The sequence below is a fragment of the Perca fluviatilis genome, chromosome 16, assembly GCF_010015445.1.
Source record: "Perca fluviatilis chromosome 16, GENO_Pfluv_1.0, whole genome shotgun sequence".
Lineage (NCBI taxonomy): Eukaryota > Metazoa > Chordata > Actinopteri > Perciformes > Percidae > Perca > Perca fluviatilis.
In genome coordinates, this window is record NC_053127.1 from 24753457 (window position 1) to 24768585 (window position 15129).

Here is a 15129-nt window from a genome sequence, read left to right on the forward strand (position 1 = left end):
GAAGACAGTGAAAAACTTAGCGGTCCCTTTCCATCCCCGCAGGCAGTAAAGCAGGCTGCATGGCAGCCCGGTCTCCCAAGACAAGTTAATAAGATGGAGCAGTCCCCTGGGGGCAACAGCCGGAGAGCATTATCACTTTGAAGGCAGCCAGAAAAACTGACACGTACTAGGAAAGCACTCCCAAAAAGAAGCATTAATTACCCCCTCTCACTAGCCACTGCTGCAGAAAAAGTTAATTTGACAATTTGGAAGAGAGGGATTGTTTAGAAATAAGGGATTTTCCCTCCTACTTGCTTCAACAAATCTTCTGCAATTTATTTTTTGTGCAACTTTATTCATACTTACTACTACATTTGCATTTTTTTTCCACTATAGCTCCCTCTCTTCTCAAATATGTATGACGAGGCAACCCTCTCAAGTGTGAAGCCACGAGGAAGTGTGGGGCAACACAGCACATATCAGCACGTGTGAACCACCCAAAGACCCCTTCTACAGACATGTGGGGCGATGAATAAATCATGCTGCATAAAACCAAGGGGAGAGAAGATCCTCTCCTGAGGGCCCACATTCACTTAGAGCTGCTCGACTCAAACACAAGTATCTCCCTGCCATCTAAATGAGCCACACATGGCTGTGTTAAAGCAAATGCGAGCTAAACTGTCACCTCACTGAAGAAACATTGATCATTACACAATTTGTTCTCTTTTAGTACAGCCATTGTAATTAAAAATAATTGAGTAGTGGGGTGGGCAGGTGCTCCCATCAGCAAATTCTTTCACCAATTAGCACTACAATAATATTGCCCTGGATATTGCAGATGATATTATTAGCATTTTGATGGAACACAAGTGCCTGCGTGCCTGCACGCCAGAGAACTGTTCTCAAGTGGAATCTTTTCACTGAGATCCACGGGGGAAGAGTCACTTCTGGCTCGACAAAAACACGCTCAGAAACAGAGAGAGAAGGCATTATATTATGGTGCTGCAGTGTTCTGGAGAGCCATGTCAAAGATTCAAAGAGAGAGAGACCATCATCAATGCATGCAGAGCAGAATGAGGCCAGTTTCAATTTACCACAGGCATTACATTTTGGATCCACATTAGATACCAGATAGATTAAATTGGATTTTTAACCTGAGCACTGATGGTCACAAGATTTAAAAAAAAAACAACAACAACAAAAAGCTGGTCAACTGAACATAAATAAATTTGGTCCACACATATCTGACAAATGGGTTTTAACATTGGCGGTAAGACCTGTGCGTTCTCATATAGTCTGCTCGTCTGTTGTCAGAGGCCTAACAAATTGGTTCTCTGACCACTTGGGAGCATGTGTGAAGCGTGTGATGGTTTAACCTGCACAGAAGAATCTGAATCAAATTTAAAGCAGTGAATTTCTGTGATACATCTTACCAATTTCCTCTAAAGCATCCACGCTCGATCTGAGCGTCTCTCTGTGACAAGAATTATCTCACGAATACCAGAGGGGGAAGATGACTGACAATTGTTCTGGGTTAAAATTACTTTTTTCTGTGCTTGCTGGCTATGCAAAGTGAGTGTAATTGCTAATTTGCAATCTTGACCAATGGTATCTCAACTCCATGGCATAAAATGGACCTGAAATACTGATTGGGCTGGTATTAATTAGCCTCCAAGGTTAAATATTAACACACAATATAGAACAAGTTTCCAGGCGTTAGTAATTCCATGAAATTATGAGTGGTGTGAATGTGTGTGAACTGATGTTCATTTTATTTTGTTAGTCAACTACTTTGTCCAAATTGGAGATGTTGGACTATTCTTGCTTTCAATAAAACAAATCTTCATAACAGAATAAAGAAATATTGTAAATTTGATACGTAGATTCTACCTCAACAATGCTTAATTTTTCATGAACGTGAAAAAAAGATATTTACAGGAAAAATGTGTCTTATTAGAGCTTGATTCCTTTAAAGGACACCAATACAAATACCAATTTGTCCTCTTTTGTGTCATTATTAGTAATACAATTTGGCAAAAATACACCAGCTAGCATTCATGCCAATATGGCATTTCACAGTTGCACTGAATTGCACCTGGGTGGAAGAGAGAGAAGGAGACAGAGAGAATAAAAGGAGAGAAATGGAGCGGGGGAGTGTCAGAGACAAAGACAGAGAGACAGACATAGAGAGGGAGACGGAGACAGAGAGATCAGAGAGCTGGGGACAGGAGAACCGCGAACGATAAATGAATTCCCAAGAGAAAAGGAGGGACATGGAGAAATTACAGAACAAAAGGAGAAGACAGAAATGACATTTCTTAAGGGACTGCTGTGTGGCATTTGTAGGAAGAAAAATGAAATGTGAGGACCAGAGAGAGATGGAAGGCGGGAGAGGGCATGGTGAGAATGGAATGAGTAAGAGCAAGAAACAAAAGAGAAAGTGTGTGAGAGGTAAGACTAATTTATGAGAAATGAGGCAGGAGTCGGTGAGGCTGGCTGCTGCTGTCTGATGGATTGGGTGGGGGTGGAGGTGTGTGTGCGGCGGGGGGTTGCAGGTTGGTGGACAGAGAAGAACCTGCGATATGGATCCTTTGATGAGGCATTTCAAAAAAAAAAAAAAAAAAGTGATCTCTCCAGAAATGGGACATTAAAATATACAAAAAAACATCACTTCTCTTTGGAAGAGAATCTCCCTGGCAGGTAGGTGGAGCAGACAGAGGCAAAGGTGAGAAAGCAACGGGGTAAAAAAACAAAGAGAGCGAAGCACAAGGGAATGAGCTAAGGAAAAAAATAAATGTGTGAAGTGACAGGAAAGAAAGAGTTAGAAAGGAAAAGATGACGAAGATAAAGTCAGATGAGAGACAGCTGCCTTTGATGCAACTGCTCTTCAACTGTGGCAGTTCGGAAAGAGGGTTGGGCACGTGTGGATGTATGTGTATGTGTGTGTGTGCACATGCACATGTGCAACCCTCTGAGTGTATGCAAGTGTCTGTTAATAAAGTTCACATAAGCGTGAAAGGCGGGATTGATAAGGCAGCTGCTCATTTGTAGTGCGTAGGAGTTGGATCCCACATGCTCAAAGTACACAAACACAGAGAGACACAATCGCTCACACACAGGCAGACAGAAAAGCTGCCTCTGGAGGTATCGAGAAACACTCGGGGCCTACAAAATATTCAAGGCTCCCTTCTAGACAGAATCCCCTCCCAAAGCTTGCTGACAGAGGAGCGCAGCGAACCTCCTCTCTAAAACAGCGCGCCGTCTTCATTCGCCCTAGACTTACAGCGTGCTCGTACTGTATCAAAGCCAGGACACACTCTGCTGTGTGAAGTGCCATCAACGCACTCCTCCTCACACACGCTTGCGTTCTCTTTATGTCTCGCTTTCTATCTTTCTCGCAGAAACAACTTTGAGAGAACAGAGAGGGGAGCAGAGATGGGCTCGCAGCGGTGATGAAAGACAGTGATGAAGGTGCAGCGGTAAAACACACTGTAGACGCCATCTATCCACTGATGGAGAGAACGCATCACACAGACGTCTTTTAAGTTCAGTCTCTCTCAGCATAAGCCCAATAAAGATCAGGCCCAAAAGTGCACATTTACATGACCCTGTGGCTCGTACATGAATGAGCACACATACAAACAAACAACCCTTTCTCTCCAATTACACTGCCAATTCCATGGAGGCAAAAACCCAAGCAGAGGCAACTAGGCACAACGCGTATTAATCATGTCATCGTCCCACATGCATCCCTTTGTAACCTATCGAACTATTGATTGGCTGCCATGTCTAGGGTCTCTCACAGCTGTGAGGTTTTTGCTGCCAAAAGCTGCATAAGCCAAACAAAAAAATCCCTGAATCACTACACTTACACAAATTTAGATTTATTGCAGACCATTATGCATTATGGCGTGCATATCCACTGATATGTTGTGTTTGCCTGTTCATATGTGTATGGGGTACACCTGTTCAACTGCATGTTAACGCAAATGGCTAATCAGCCATTCAGGTGGCAGCAACTCAACGCATATAGGGATGTAGACATGGTAAAGACGGTCTGCTAAATTCAAACCAAGCACCAGAATGGGGAAGATAAGTGATTTAAGTGACTTTAAACGTGGCACGGTTGTCGGTGCCAGACGGGCTGGTTTGAGTATTTCAGAAACTGCTGATCGACTGGGATGTTCACACACTACAATCTCTAGGGTTTAAAGAGAATGGTCCAAAAAAGAAGAAAAAATATCCAGTGTGCTAAAACACCTCGTTGATGTCCTTTTATGGCAACAGTGTACCAATCTTCTAATGGCTACTTTCTAGCAGGATAACGCGCCATGTCACTCAAATCATCTCAAACTGGTTTCTTGAAAATGACAATGAGTTCACTGTGCTGAAATAGCTTCCACAAGCACATCTCAATCCAGTAGAGCACCTTTGGGACATGGTGGAACGGGAGAATCGCAAAATGGACGTGCGGCCGACAAATCTGCAGCAACTGCATGATGCTATCATGTCAAGATGGACCATAATCTTTGAGGAATCTTTCCAGCACCTTGTTAAATCTATGCCACAAATATTAAAGGCAGTACTGAAGGCAAAAGGGGGGGTTCCAACCTGGTACTAGCAAGGTAGCGGCTGGTGAGTGTAAATATGTGTGTAGTGGCCAATGTCACATAAACAGGGTGGCTGGCTGAGGGCTTGTTCTCTGTGGGAATCTACAGTGGGGCAAGGCACATCATACAGGGAATGGGCCCCGAGGCAGCCACCCAATTTATATTGCATTGTAACACTCACACACACACTCACACACACACACACACACACACACACACACACGCACACACACCCTTGCATAAATAAAAACACAGCACACCTACACAGAAGCGCACAGTTAAACACAGAAAGACCGACTTGGAACCTGTCAAGTGCGAACAAACTGATGACAAGACGGCGACAGATGGATTCACTGAGGAGAGACGAGCTACGCATTCAACTCAATTAGCAACGTGCTGCTGCATGACGCCGATGGGATATGGAATCTTACCATGACTGGCAACCTGTCAATCGAGCAACAGAGGCGCAAAACAAGCATCATGCAAGACGCGATGAATTAAATTTAATAAACCAATAAATAAATTAATTTATGAATAAATGGTATAAACCCATGGAGTGGCAGCTCTGCATCGAAAAACAGGGCATAATGTGACCAGGGAGCCTAAATATCCCCAGGCGCACACACACAAAGAAGAAACTGGCAGTGGGGAAAGAAGAGGAGAAGGAGGAGGAGGCAGTGGGGAGAGACAGCAAGGAGAGAGAAGAGAAAGAACAATGGCTGCTTCCCTCTTTCTCTCTTGCTCACTCTCTCTTCACGAGCTCTGTTCATACATTATCCTGCCATGGTACCTAATGAGCCAGGCATTTCCACCCTGACACTTACGCTTGGCTAGGCAACCCTTATTACAGTCTAGAGGCGCACACACACACACGCACACACAGAACTGACCATCACAGGTCATCACAGCAGCTATGTGATGGGGGAGCATAAAAACATTGCTTGTCGCTTGTGATGTAAAGGAGCACGGCGTATTCAAATGCATCTTTATTGTCTGTCGGAAGAAATCTTCATTTAATGGTTCAAGTGTGTTTGTGTGTCAGTTTCAGACATGTCAAGTTCCTAGTTCTTACAAATACATGAAGCAGCCTGAAGGCTGCTTGGTAATATAGGGACAGACACCATGTGCCCCTTCTGAGTCCTTGGTTATTACCAATGCTTCATTGTTCATAACGGAAGACAACATTTCTCTTTTTGCTGCTTTTTACAGATGCACACAAAAAAGGATGTCTATCTTGTCTGGCAACATACCAGTCAGTGCCAGGATGTTCCCTGCAGTGCTATGATTGTTTTGGCTGCTTCTGTATAAAAAGCCCTTCCACTTCAAAAGGAGCCTCCCACAACTGCTTAAGTGGTAAACCAACAGGACTGTGGGAGGCCAATCAGCTGCAAGTACAGTAAGAGCTACATGGTTAAAGTTGGTCAAATAAACATCAAATGCAGCATGGAAGTATAGAGTGGAGGCAGGAGAAGTGCTTTGAAATGGGGGATGACTGGCATGTCGGGTGAAGACTTAGAGTGACATAAGACACTTAGTTTGACCCTCAAAGCACGAAAAAATAAGAACAAAAAATATGTAAGAAAGAAACCAGAGACTGTTCTTTTTCCCTTTAATCTAAGATTAGATGCCTGGACTGGAGGTGATGTAATCTAATTCCGTTTGCAATCTTTCTGTGAGAAGTGATTGCTGCGGCCCAGCAGATGATTGTAATTTACAGCCGTGTGGGCTGGTGTATTTCTGACCACCATTACGCTCAAGAGAGACAGTAAAAAACCTAACTTCAAAGCAGTTGAGCTGAGCCTTGATAGTTGATGTGTTGTCCTCTTTTATTGGAATTTAATAGCTTATGTCAAAGTTATATTGAAGCGGTTTCCCTGAAAAAATGTGCGAGAGGTAAGGATGCTATCATATTTAAATTCAAACACATAATGTCGCCCCAACTGTGTTTTCATAAATATTAGCAGGATAAATGATTGTGTTTTGTATCAAGTGAAACACCAGTGACTGGTTTTAAATGCCATCTATGAATGTGAACGCCTCTAAAGTATATAAATCAGAGACTATCCATCATGACACAGTACTGAGATATATAATGACATATCAGATTTATGTATATCAGCATCAGGAACAGTGGACAAACATTATTTCGTGTAATAAAGCTGTCAGAAATCTAGATGTAAATGTGTCTATAAACCGTAAGCTAACTCTTTTATTGCAGTTACTGAATTTTCAGTGGAATAAAAATAGCCCATTTACTTTTGTTCTCCTGAACAAAAGGAAGCATATTTCTCTTATTTCTTAAATCTGATAAGTAATATCCAACAAAAATTGCATCAGAAACACTTTTACATATCTAGAAAATCAGTAGAAAATAATTTACTCTTCAAAGGGGGACAACTGTGCGCAGTACAGATGTTTCTGCGGTGCATCTGTGGGCGTGAAGGCTATCAAAAACATGTCCATGCGATCAGCAGGTTTTAAAAATCCTACAAAGACAAGAAGCGACATATTTTACTAACACTGCACAGCAGACACTTAGATAATTCCCTCATGTGCTGCGCTCAGCTGTAAGACGCCTGGGTAGGCACCAATCAGGCTGTAAAAATAAAGGGGACAATGCACGGGGAAGCTTCCCCTGTCTGTTTCCCTAACAGCCCCATGCACATAGGATGCAAAAACAATATTCCTGCAGTGATATGGACGTCTTGCTATATCGTTTTTAAATGTCTTGACTTCAAGTGAGCTTGTCAATGCTGAACGTACTTTCAAACAAACTTGTGTGCCTATGTGCTTCTCACACAAGCAATGTGTGTGCATGTCTTTTTGTATCTGTGTGCGTATTTGTGTGTGAGTGGATGTAAACTCAATATTCCAGGTCACGGTGGCTGCAATCTCACCGGAGGTTTAACCTTGGTAAATCCACTATTAGGTGTTCTAAGAATGATGATGTGAGCAGTAGATCCTCCCTGATGGTTTCACTTTCAAAGAGTATCCAGCAGGTCACAAATAGAGACACTGTGGGGGTATTACAAGGTTAAAGGTGGGCTAACTCTCCATATGATGACAATTCCAAGCTGGCATTTTCATTTCCTGAGGAGACCGATTCCTCATGGCTGCAGCTGAGGCCAACGATGTTTGCTTATTTTTCTTCAAATAAGCATCATCTCTGCTTTTAAGAGGGAATATATGCTGCAAATGTGCAGTGTGGACTCACTGTGTGCATAGCAAATTCTTTTTCCATTCACATACTGTATACTGCATATCCAAGGAAAATTCTAATCAATATGGCTTTCCTATGCATACACACACACACACACAAATCAGACCATGCCTATCATACACAAATATGCCTTTCTGCACATTTTTTCACTTTCATTTTGTCCTTCAAACGTCTTCAGAGGTGCGGCCATGCAGCCAACCAGTGGGAGTAGCTGATGTTTTTAATGGCACAGGGTTTGTCTCCTGGTGGTGAGATAAACACGGGAAAGAGATTAAAACCCCAGGCTTTCTTCCACAATCTCCTGCCTTCATCCTCCTTCCTCTTGCAGTGGCCATGCAGGGCCGGCACAGCAGACTCTAATTCAAAACCAAACCCATTCGTCTATAAGGCATACTAGAGCCCAAAAAACACACACGACTACAGCAACATAGATAGAGGGGCAAATTTCAGCGGGGCGCAGGAGTCAGACAGGTGACAAGGAGTGGAGGATTGTCTAGCGTTTAATCACCTACCTGTCAAGCACGTCTCATTGGGTTCATCACAAAATACGAGCAGGAACTTACACAGCTACTGACGTTGGGGTTGATTTTTAGGTAGAGTCTGCTGGGTCCGTGATGCCAGGACGTGGATCACAACAACCACCCTGAAGAGGATGAAGCAGGGCCAGGGGCCAGGCTCCCTGCTTCACACTACGCCTCCCTAGTGAGGCACAGGTTGGCCTCCAAGCCTCAGTCTTGGAGCTGATGAGCTGGAGCAGTTATTAAGAGTGGCTAAACATGTAATTTCCTTTGTCACTGTGATTAGGCCAAGGTGAGGGCCCCTCAGGTGGAGGTAGACCCAGCGTGTATGATTAGCTCTGCCATTTAAATGACATTCAAACTAATCACTAATATCAGCTCTGTCAAGGTGAGAGAATACAATAAGGAATATGTCAGCTCACGTTGGAAGGCTGAAGCAATGCAAGGGCAAGTGCGGGAATATCTGATTCCACTTGATGCGAATGTTGTGTCAATCAGTTAAGTCAGGCACAGCGGTGGATTGTTTTACTCTGCTCCAGTGCTGCTATACAGTAGTCAAAGAGCACGGAGGAGCTGCGATCTGTAAACACTACATCTCCCGTGGAACCAACGGGGATTCGGTTGTTTAAAAAAGGATTGGCAGTGGGGGAAATTAATCATCAGAGAAGACCTGGCCCTCGGAAAAGTGCTGGGGAAGTTCTGTTCAAACAGGTTTTATTCTCTTGTAAAAACAGCAGTGGCCATTTGCTTACAGAGCTATTTGGATGAGGAATTAAAGAATTGGTTAACTTTTCTACTAATGTTGGAAATTCATCTCTGAAGTCATGCCATCTTTAAAACTCAAATGACCCTGCTCTCTCTCTTGCCTGAACAAAAGAAGGCATTATCAAACCTCACTCTCAGCAGTGCTAGATCCATTTGGTAAACAGCCTGTGTCCTACAGTAGTAATCAGAGGGTATTTTTGAGGGATTTGCAGGCTGGCCAGGAGGCATCCGCTGGAGTGATCTCTAATTGCTAGAAGCAGAGGCCTAGACTGCCTGGCGCTCTTTTGAAGCCATCGGCAGCAGCTTCCAGCCAGAGGAGCCAGCAGGGGGAGGCTTCCCACTGAGGCACTCCTTTTTCTTTATTTCCTTCTCTTTTTCTCTCTCACCATGCCTTCATTCTACTTTCCGTGCTTTTCCTGTGCTCAGTCCCCCTCCTTTCCATTCTCTTCTTTTCCCTTTTCCTCCCATTTCTTTTCTAACTGTACTTGTTCCCTTTCTCCAGTCCCTTTTCCCCCTCCTCTTCTACTCAGTCAATGAGCCAGCAATCACTTTGCAGACAGACATCCTCTGCTCAGTCGGCCATGTTCAATCCCTAGCACCGGTGGCTGATGAGGCATTGTGGTGACGTCAAACACAGGGGCTTTTCAGGGAGCAACAGTTAACCTGTGGAGGCGCAGCTCTGCTTCCCAGGTTACAGGACTCATACTGGCAGTCCTTGTATAAAATAATGAATGTAATATGCCAAAGCGATGAACGATAATGAGGCCAATTATTTTCTTTTTCCTCACCCAGTAAGGCAGGAGAGGCAAATTTATGTCAAATAGTTGGTCTCTAATGACACCTTATACCGGTCTAGCCTTTGTTACTGTATGAGCTTGTGTATCCTGGGACAGAGACTTTTGCTCTATGAAGCTTAGTTTTTATTATTTTGACAAACACAAAACGCCAAAACCACAAAGTAATATACTGTTGGAAAGTTGAACTGTGTGGCATATTCATAGGCTTGGGCATATTACTCCCATTGCTTACACCGGGGCTGTAAAATGCACCTATGGAATGAACAAAGACACACAAACTGAAAAGAAGAACTGCACGCTGTCATCCACACACATGGTCTCACAGAGACACAACCAGTTTCTTGTTGTTTGGAAGGCAGCTCGCTCAGTGTGACGTTGACTCCTCAGTGCCAATTCCACACTGGGAGCTGCACTTGCTAGCTTTGCTGCCAATCCAGGTAAAGAGATTACAGACACACACAATGCAGTCTTCTGTTCGTCTGCCAAAAAGAAAACCAGCCTTTTAAGAGCATAGAAAAAAGGCTATACACAAATTCACACACCTTGGCTCCGTCCTTGCACAAAAACCAAGAATATCCTTCTTCTCCAGGAACATGGCTTCTAATATGGGCCTCACTCATTTGGCTCTCTCGTACAAAGCAGCCCTCTGACTAAAACAATGCAGCCTCCGCTTCTTTATCTTGGTCCCCAACACTGTAGCGCATTACTATTACTTGCATCATTCAAATAAAGAAGGAATTTGGCTTACGATCAGTCACACAGTCATTATAAAGCTACACTAATGGGTGCTCTCTGGTTACAAACTATTGTAAAACAATATGAAAGAAAGTTACACTAGGATTTCATCATCTTTCTTAATAGTGTAATTAAGAAAAGGTGAAAGAGAACGTGTGTGTTACCCAAAACAGATATAAATGTCACCTCCAATATTTTAACTCACAGTAATTAACCAAAAACTTGTTGAAAACTAAATACTTGGTGGAAACTGCAGGTATGACACCGATTAATAGCAGTACAGATTTTTGCAGAGCATGAATCAAACAATCACCGTTGCATGCAGTTTTGACCCAATTAATCAGCTACTTATAATCGTAAGAGTGTAATTTAGCTTAGGGATTGCAATGTACTAATTTGCATTGCATATACTTAAATTTTTTGGATTCGTGTGGAATACGTGTGATGCCGAGAAGCTGCTTGTGAATAATCAAATCAGAGGGAGTACATAGATACGGTATATTTCCTCTTGAAAAGGTCCTGTGTGGATTATGTGTGTGGAATTGTGCTACAGAGATCTGCTGATGAAGAGAGTGGTAATGTGGTGGAAAAGGAGGGCTAATTATGGTGTAGCAGAGTAGCAATTAATAAAGAAGGCATGTGAGTAGCGAGATAAAGAATTCATCTATCATCTACTATACCTTTAACTTACAAATCAAACCCCAACGCTTTGGCGGATAACGATTGTTGTCACTCTGCCACTCTTTCATCACAGTCTTCATCCCCTCCTCTAAGAGATGCCATTTGTTTCACCTCAGCAACCCTCTACTTTACTTCTACCAATTGGGTTTGACAGTAATATCACATTTTTGGTTATAAATCAAATGTCAGCCTGCAGGACAATAGTAGGCAAAAGATGACAGAATGATATGGACTCAGGGCTATTCCAAAAGCTTTTATTTCCAACCAGTGTTGCTCGTCCTATCATCCAGGGGAGGGCATGTGAAGTCATGATGAGGGTAGTGGGAATGACGACTGGTATGTGGAATCGGTGGCTGCTGTGCTCATGGCCTTGTCCCAGGACATGACCTGTGTTTTGGAGCATGCACACACACACACACACACACACACTGTAATTTGTACCTCCTGCACTGCTGAATAAACCATCTAAAAACTAAAAGAATAACTGCACAATACAAATATACACATTCCCTATTTCCTCTTTTCTGTCACAAACTGAGTGTCAGGAGAGGAAGGGAAGGTTGAAGGGAGGCGGTGTGGTGGGGACACTGCAGCAGAACATGGAACAATAGGCGCCCTCTGGCATCAACCTCTGGACAGCCCAAGCTGCTCACCAAAGACACTGAACTCACCCACAATGAACTGCTGCAGTGGGAAGGGAGGCTTTAGAGAGTTCAATTTCCAACACAATTGGCCGTATTCTACTCTTTTAAATGCCAAGGAGATGGTGTGCAGCGTGTGCCTTTGTGAGGAGCTTTGCTTACAGCGAGTGTCCTCTAGCAGGAGAGAAAGACGGGAGAAATGGAGAGATGGCGAAGACAGGCAGGATAGGGAGATGGTCTGGGGGACAGAAAGAGTGAGACTGTCTAAATGAAAAGAAAGAAAGAATAAGACTGAATGACTGGGCAAGATAGAGCGTAAAAAAAAAAAAAAGTACAGAGCGAAACGAGAAGGGTAGAGAATGTCTCCTCTGGCTGTCGTTTCGCCAGCCTCACAGGGACCGTCTGAAGGACAATGCTGCTACTAGTGGAGTGTGACGTTTGTCCTCTATCCAATTCACCACAGCCCCAAAGAAAACACACTTACAATCAAGTGTCCATCATGCATCTAATACACAATAAACTCTTCCAAACTAAATAAAATGCATTATAGTAATACACAATATACCCTCTATGTAAAAAAAGAGCTTAATGGGAAAAATAAAAAGCCACTGAGATAACATTCAAATGAGGTGATGTGACGTCACTGCGCCACAGCAGGCCTAACAAGAGACCACATATAACTGCTGTAAATTTGACCTCAGATAACCAGTGCTTTCTTTTATAAAAGAATAATTTTACTTTTGTACAGACCTCCATAATATACTATAAGTATGTAAGCTTTTCTCTACAGCATATTTAATTTGCTTGTAGAAACAATAGTATTATTTTTGCCTCACACAAGCTCAAGTAAATATAAAAAATGCTTACTGACTTCAAGGACTTCCTTAAAAAAAGATGTTTCGGCTGCTGTTGTGCTTTAGGATTTGGGTTTTCAAATTTTGGTCAAAATGCAACTGCATAAAGCTGGGCACCACTCTTGTAAAGCACTGTGTTGAAGGTACTACAACAATCCAGATTAACAAGAGCAAAAAAAAAAGGGGAATGGAAAATGGAGATATGCTCTTTCCTGCAGTGCTTTGAAAAGCATTAGAGGCATTAAGTGAACTATTATTTCCGGGACTTGCAATTATGGAACAGGCACCATGTTTTTAGAAGAATTGCATTGTGTAGCATTTGGATTGTTAAATAAAGAATGTGGTATTTTTATCTGTTGCAGTGCAGCAGAGAAATCCAAAATTATTTTTTCATGAATCAATCTGTAAGATAAAAATGAACACAGGTGGGAAATTGATTTGGACTGCCGGGCTGCCAGATGCCCATTACTGGATCTGTAGGCAGCGGTAAAGTGGGCCCAGGCACTGGTTTCACTGATAATATATTCAATGTCCTTTCCTTTGTGGTCACGGGGCAGATGAGCCATTAATATTACACAATGGCACCAATGGCTCTGATCTATTATTCAACTTTTCTTATGGCTCTGTAATATTCTACGCAATTCATCAGGAAAAGCTGTTGTGTTTTTTCAAGATGAAAGCAGCAAATATACACCGTTTCTAATTCCAACTGGAACAAAATATCTAAATGCTAGTTAGAAGAAACAGCAACAGCACAAAGCACTGCACCTGCCTCCTGCCTCAGTGTCACACTCAATATAAATACGTCCACTGTCATCAGAAAAATTGCCAAGGAGGCTGTTTCTCCATCATTGTCTTCATTTGAAGGGCATTTTGCTGCCCAAAGGCAAACGCCGAACTCACTCCCCGAGCGTGGCGCCCATCCCCTTTCACAGAGGGCTGGCAGTGCAGCAGACAGGAGAGAGAGAAATAAGAGAGAGAAAAAAAAAAGCCTCGTCTCAAAGCAGACCTCACACTGGGTTCTGTCACTACAGATCAAAATCCCCTCAAAGCCATAGATCACTTCCACCACAGTTCACATGTTCCACACTTAGAAACTGTTTACCAGACTCAAAGAGTTCGTCTGCACAGTGTACACACACACTTGCAGAGTACACTCACAGATACAGATACAGTAGAAAAAAAGAAAGTGAGAGAGTTTGCACAAAAAAACAATACAGCGTTCGATCCGAGCCAACTGCACTTAAACATTTATACAGGTTAGGAGGATGAGTCGCTCACTGCAAACGAATGTTGACATCTATATGGCAAAACGGCGCCAGTTCACTGAGATGGTGCGATGCCAGCTCAGCCTACAAACGAGCTGACTGGTGTGACAAACAGAGAAGTGTCTGCTCTTTTCTCTTGTGGAAATACCTGTCAGTGCCTGTCGACTACTCGGGCACACAATGATACATACACACATACGCAGCCGGGGACAGCCTGTCTCCTAAAAGTTCCTTTAACGTACCTATGTGAGGATTCATAGCCAATAACAGCCATCGCACAGGGCTCCAGATAAGTGACAGCCCTATATGTGCTTTACCGGCGGTTAAGTCGGGCCTGTGAGCGTGAAGCCTGGCTTAAATATACACCACTGCATTGTGGTGCAGGGAGGAAACCTGTCTTTGGAAAGTCCTCTGCATGAGAGAGAAACGTCCCCTCGTCTTAGATAAGGGGCCGATGAGAGATAGCGATAAAGTCAGTGCTTCTCCTGGGCCTTATCTGATGCTGTTATCTGACTGCACAGCACCCACCGTCTCACAATCTTTACACCCTTTAAGCACCTCTCTAAAACACTCACACCAGCAGCATCATCACAGACACACACACACACACACACACACACACACACACTCAAACATTCTAAACACCGTACCAGCTTATTGATTACTTTGACACGCTCCTATTGTTGAGCAGATGGTACACCTAATATCATGTAAGATTGGAACTGTTCTGTGTTATCTCATGGGGAAAGGACATAAAATGAGTATTTTCTCACCTTTCAGAAAGACAGAGCAAAAAAAAATAAGAGAAACGCTGTGCACTTACCTCTATGTCTGTTAGTAGTCTTATCAAACATTAGCATGGCATCGTCAACCTGGAAGACAAAAGAAACGTACTGACATTAGCCTAATCTTTTCAGCAAGTTGCTGCTTTACACTTACTTCTTTCTAAGCACCCCCTCTCCTACATAATCACTGCAGTCACAGGATTATTGTCAGGTTACCATTTCCCTTTCAGTCTGTAGCTCGTAATTTTGATGATATAGGAATTACAGGAATCTCAG

General features: G+C 43.1%; 1 protein-coding gene across 14 annotated transcripts in view; it reads right to left on the bottom strand.

The window, feature by feature from the left end:
- LOC120544362 (RNA-binding protein Musashi homolog 2) overlaps window positions 1–15129 on the bottom strand; it is a 249051-nt gene that overhangs the window by 97654 nt on the left and 136268 nt on the right. For all 14 annotated transcript variants that reach the window (XR_005636486.1, XR_005636485.1, XM_039778035.1 and 11 more), the window contains exon 7: window positions 14892–14940. Coding sequence is in view for 12 of the 14 variants with exons in the window: in XM_039778035.1 (XP_039633969.1) it covers window positions 14892–14940 (49 nt within the window). In the remaining 2 variants the exon portion in view is untranslated. The remainder of the gene's footprint in view (window positions 1–14891; window positions 14941–15129) is intronic.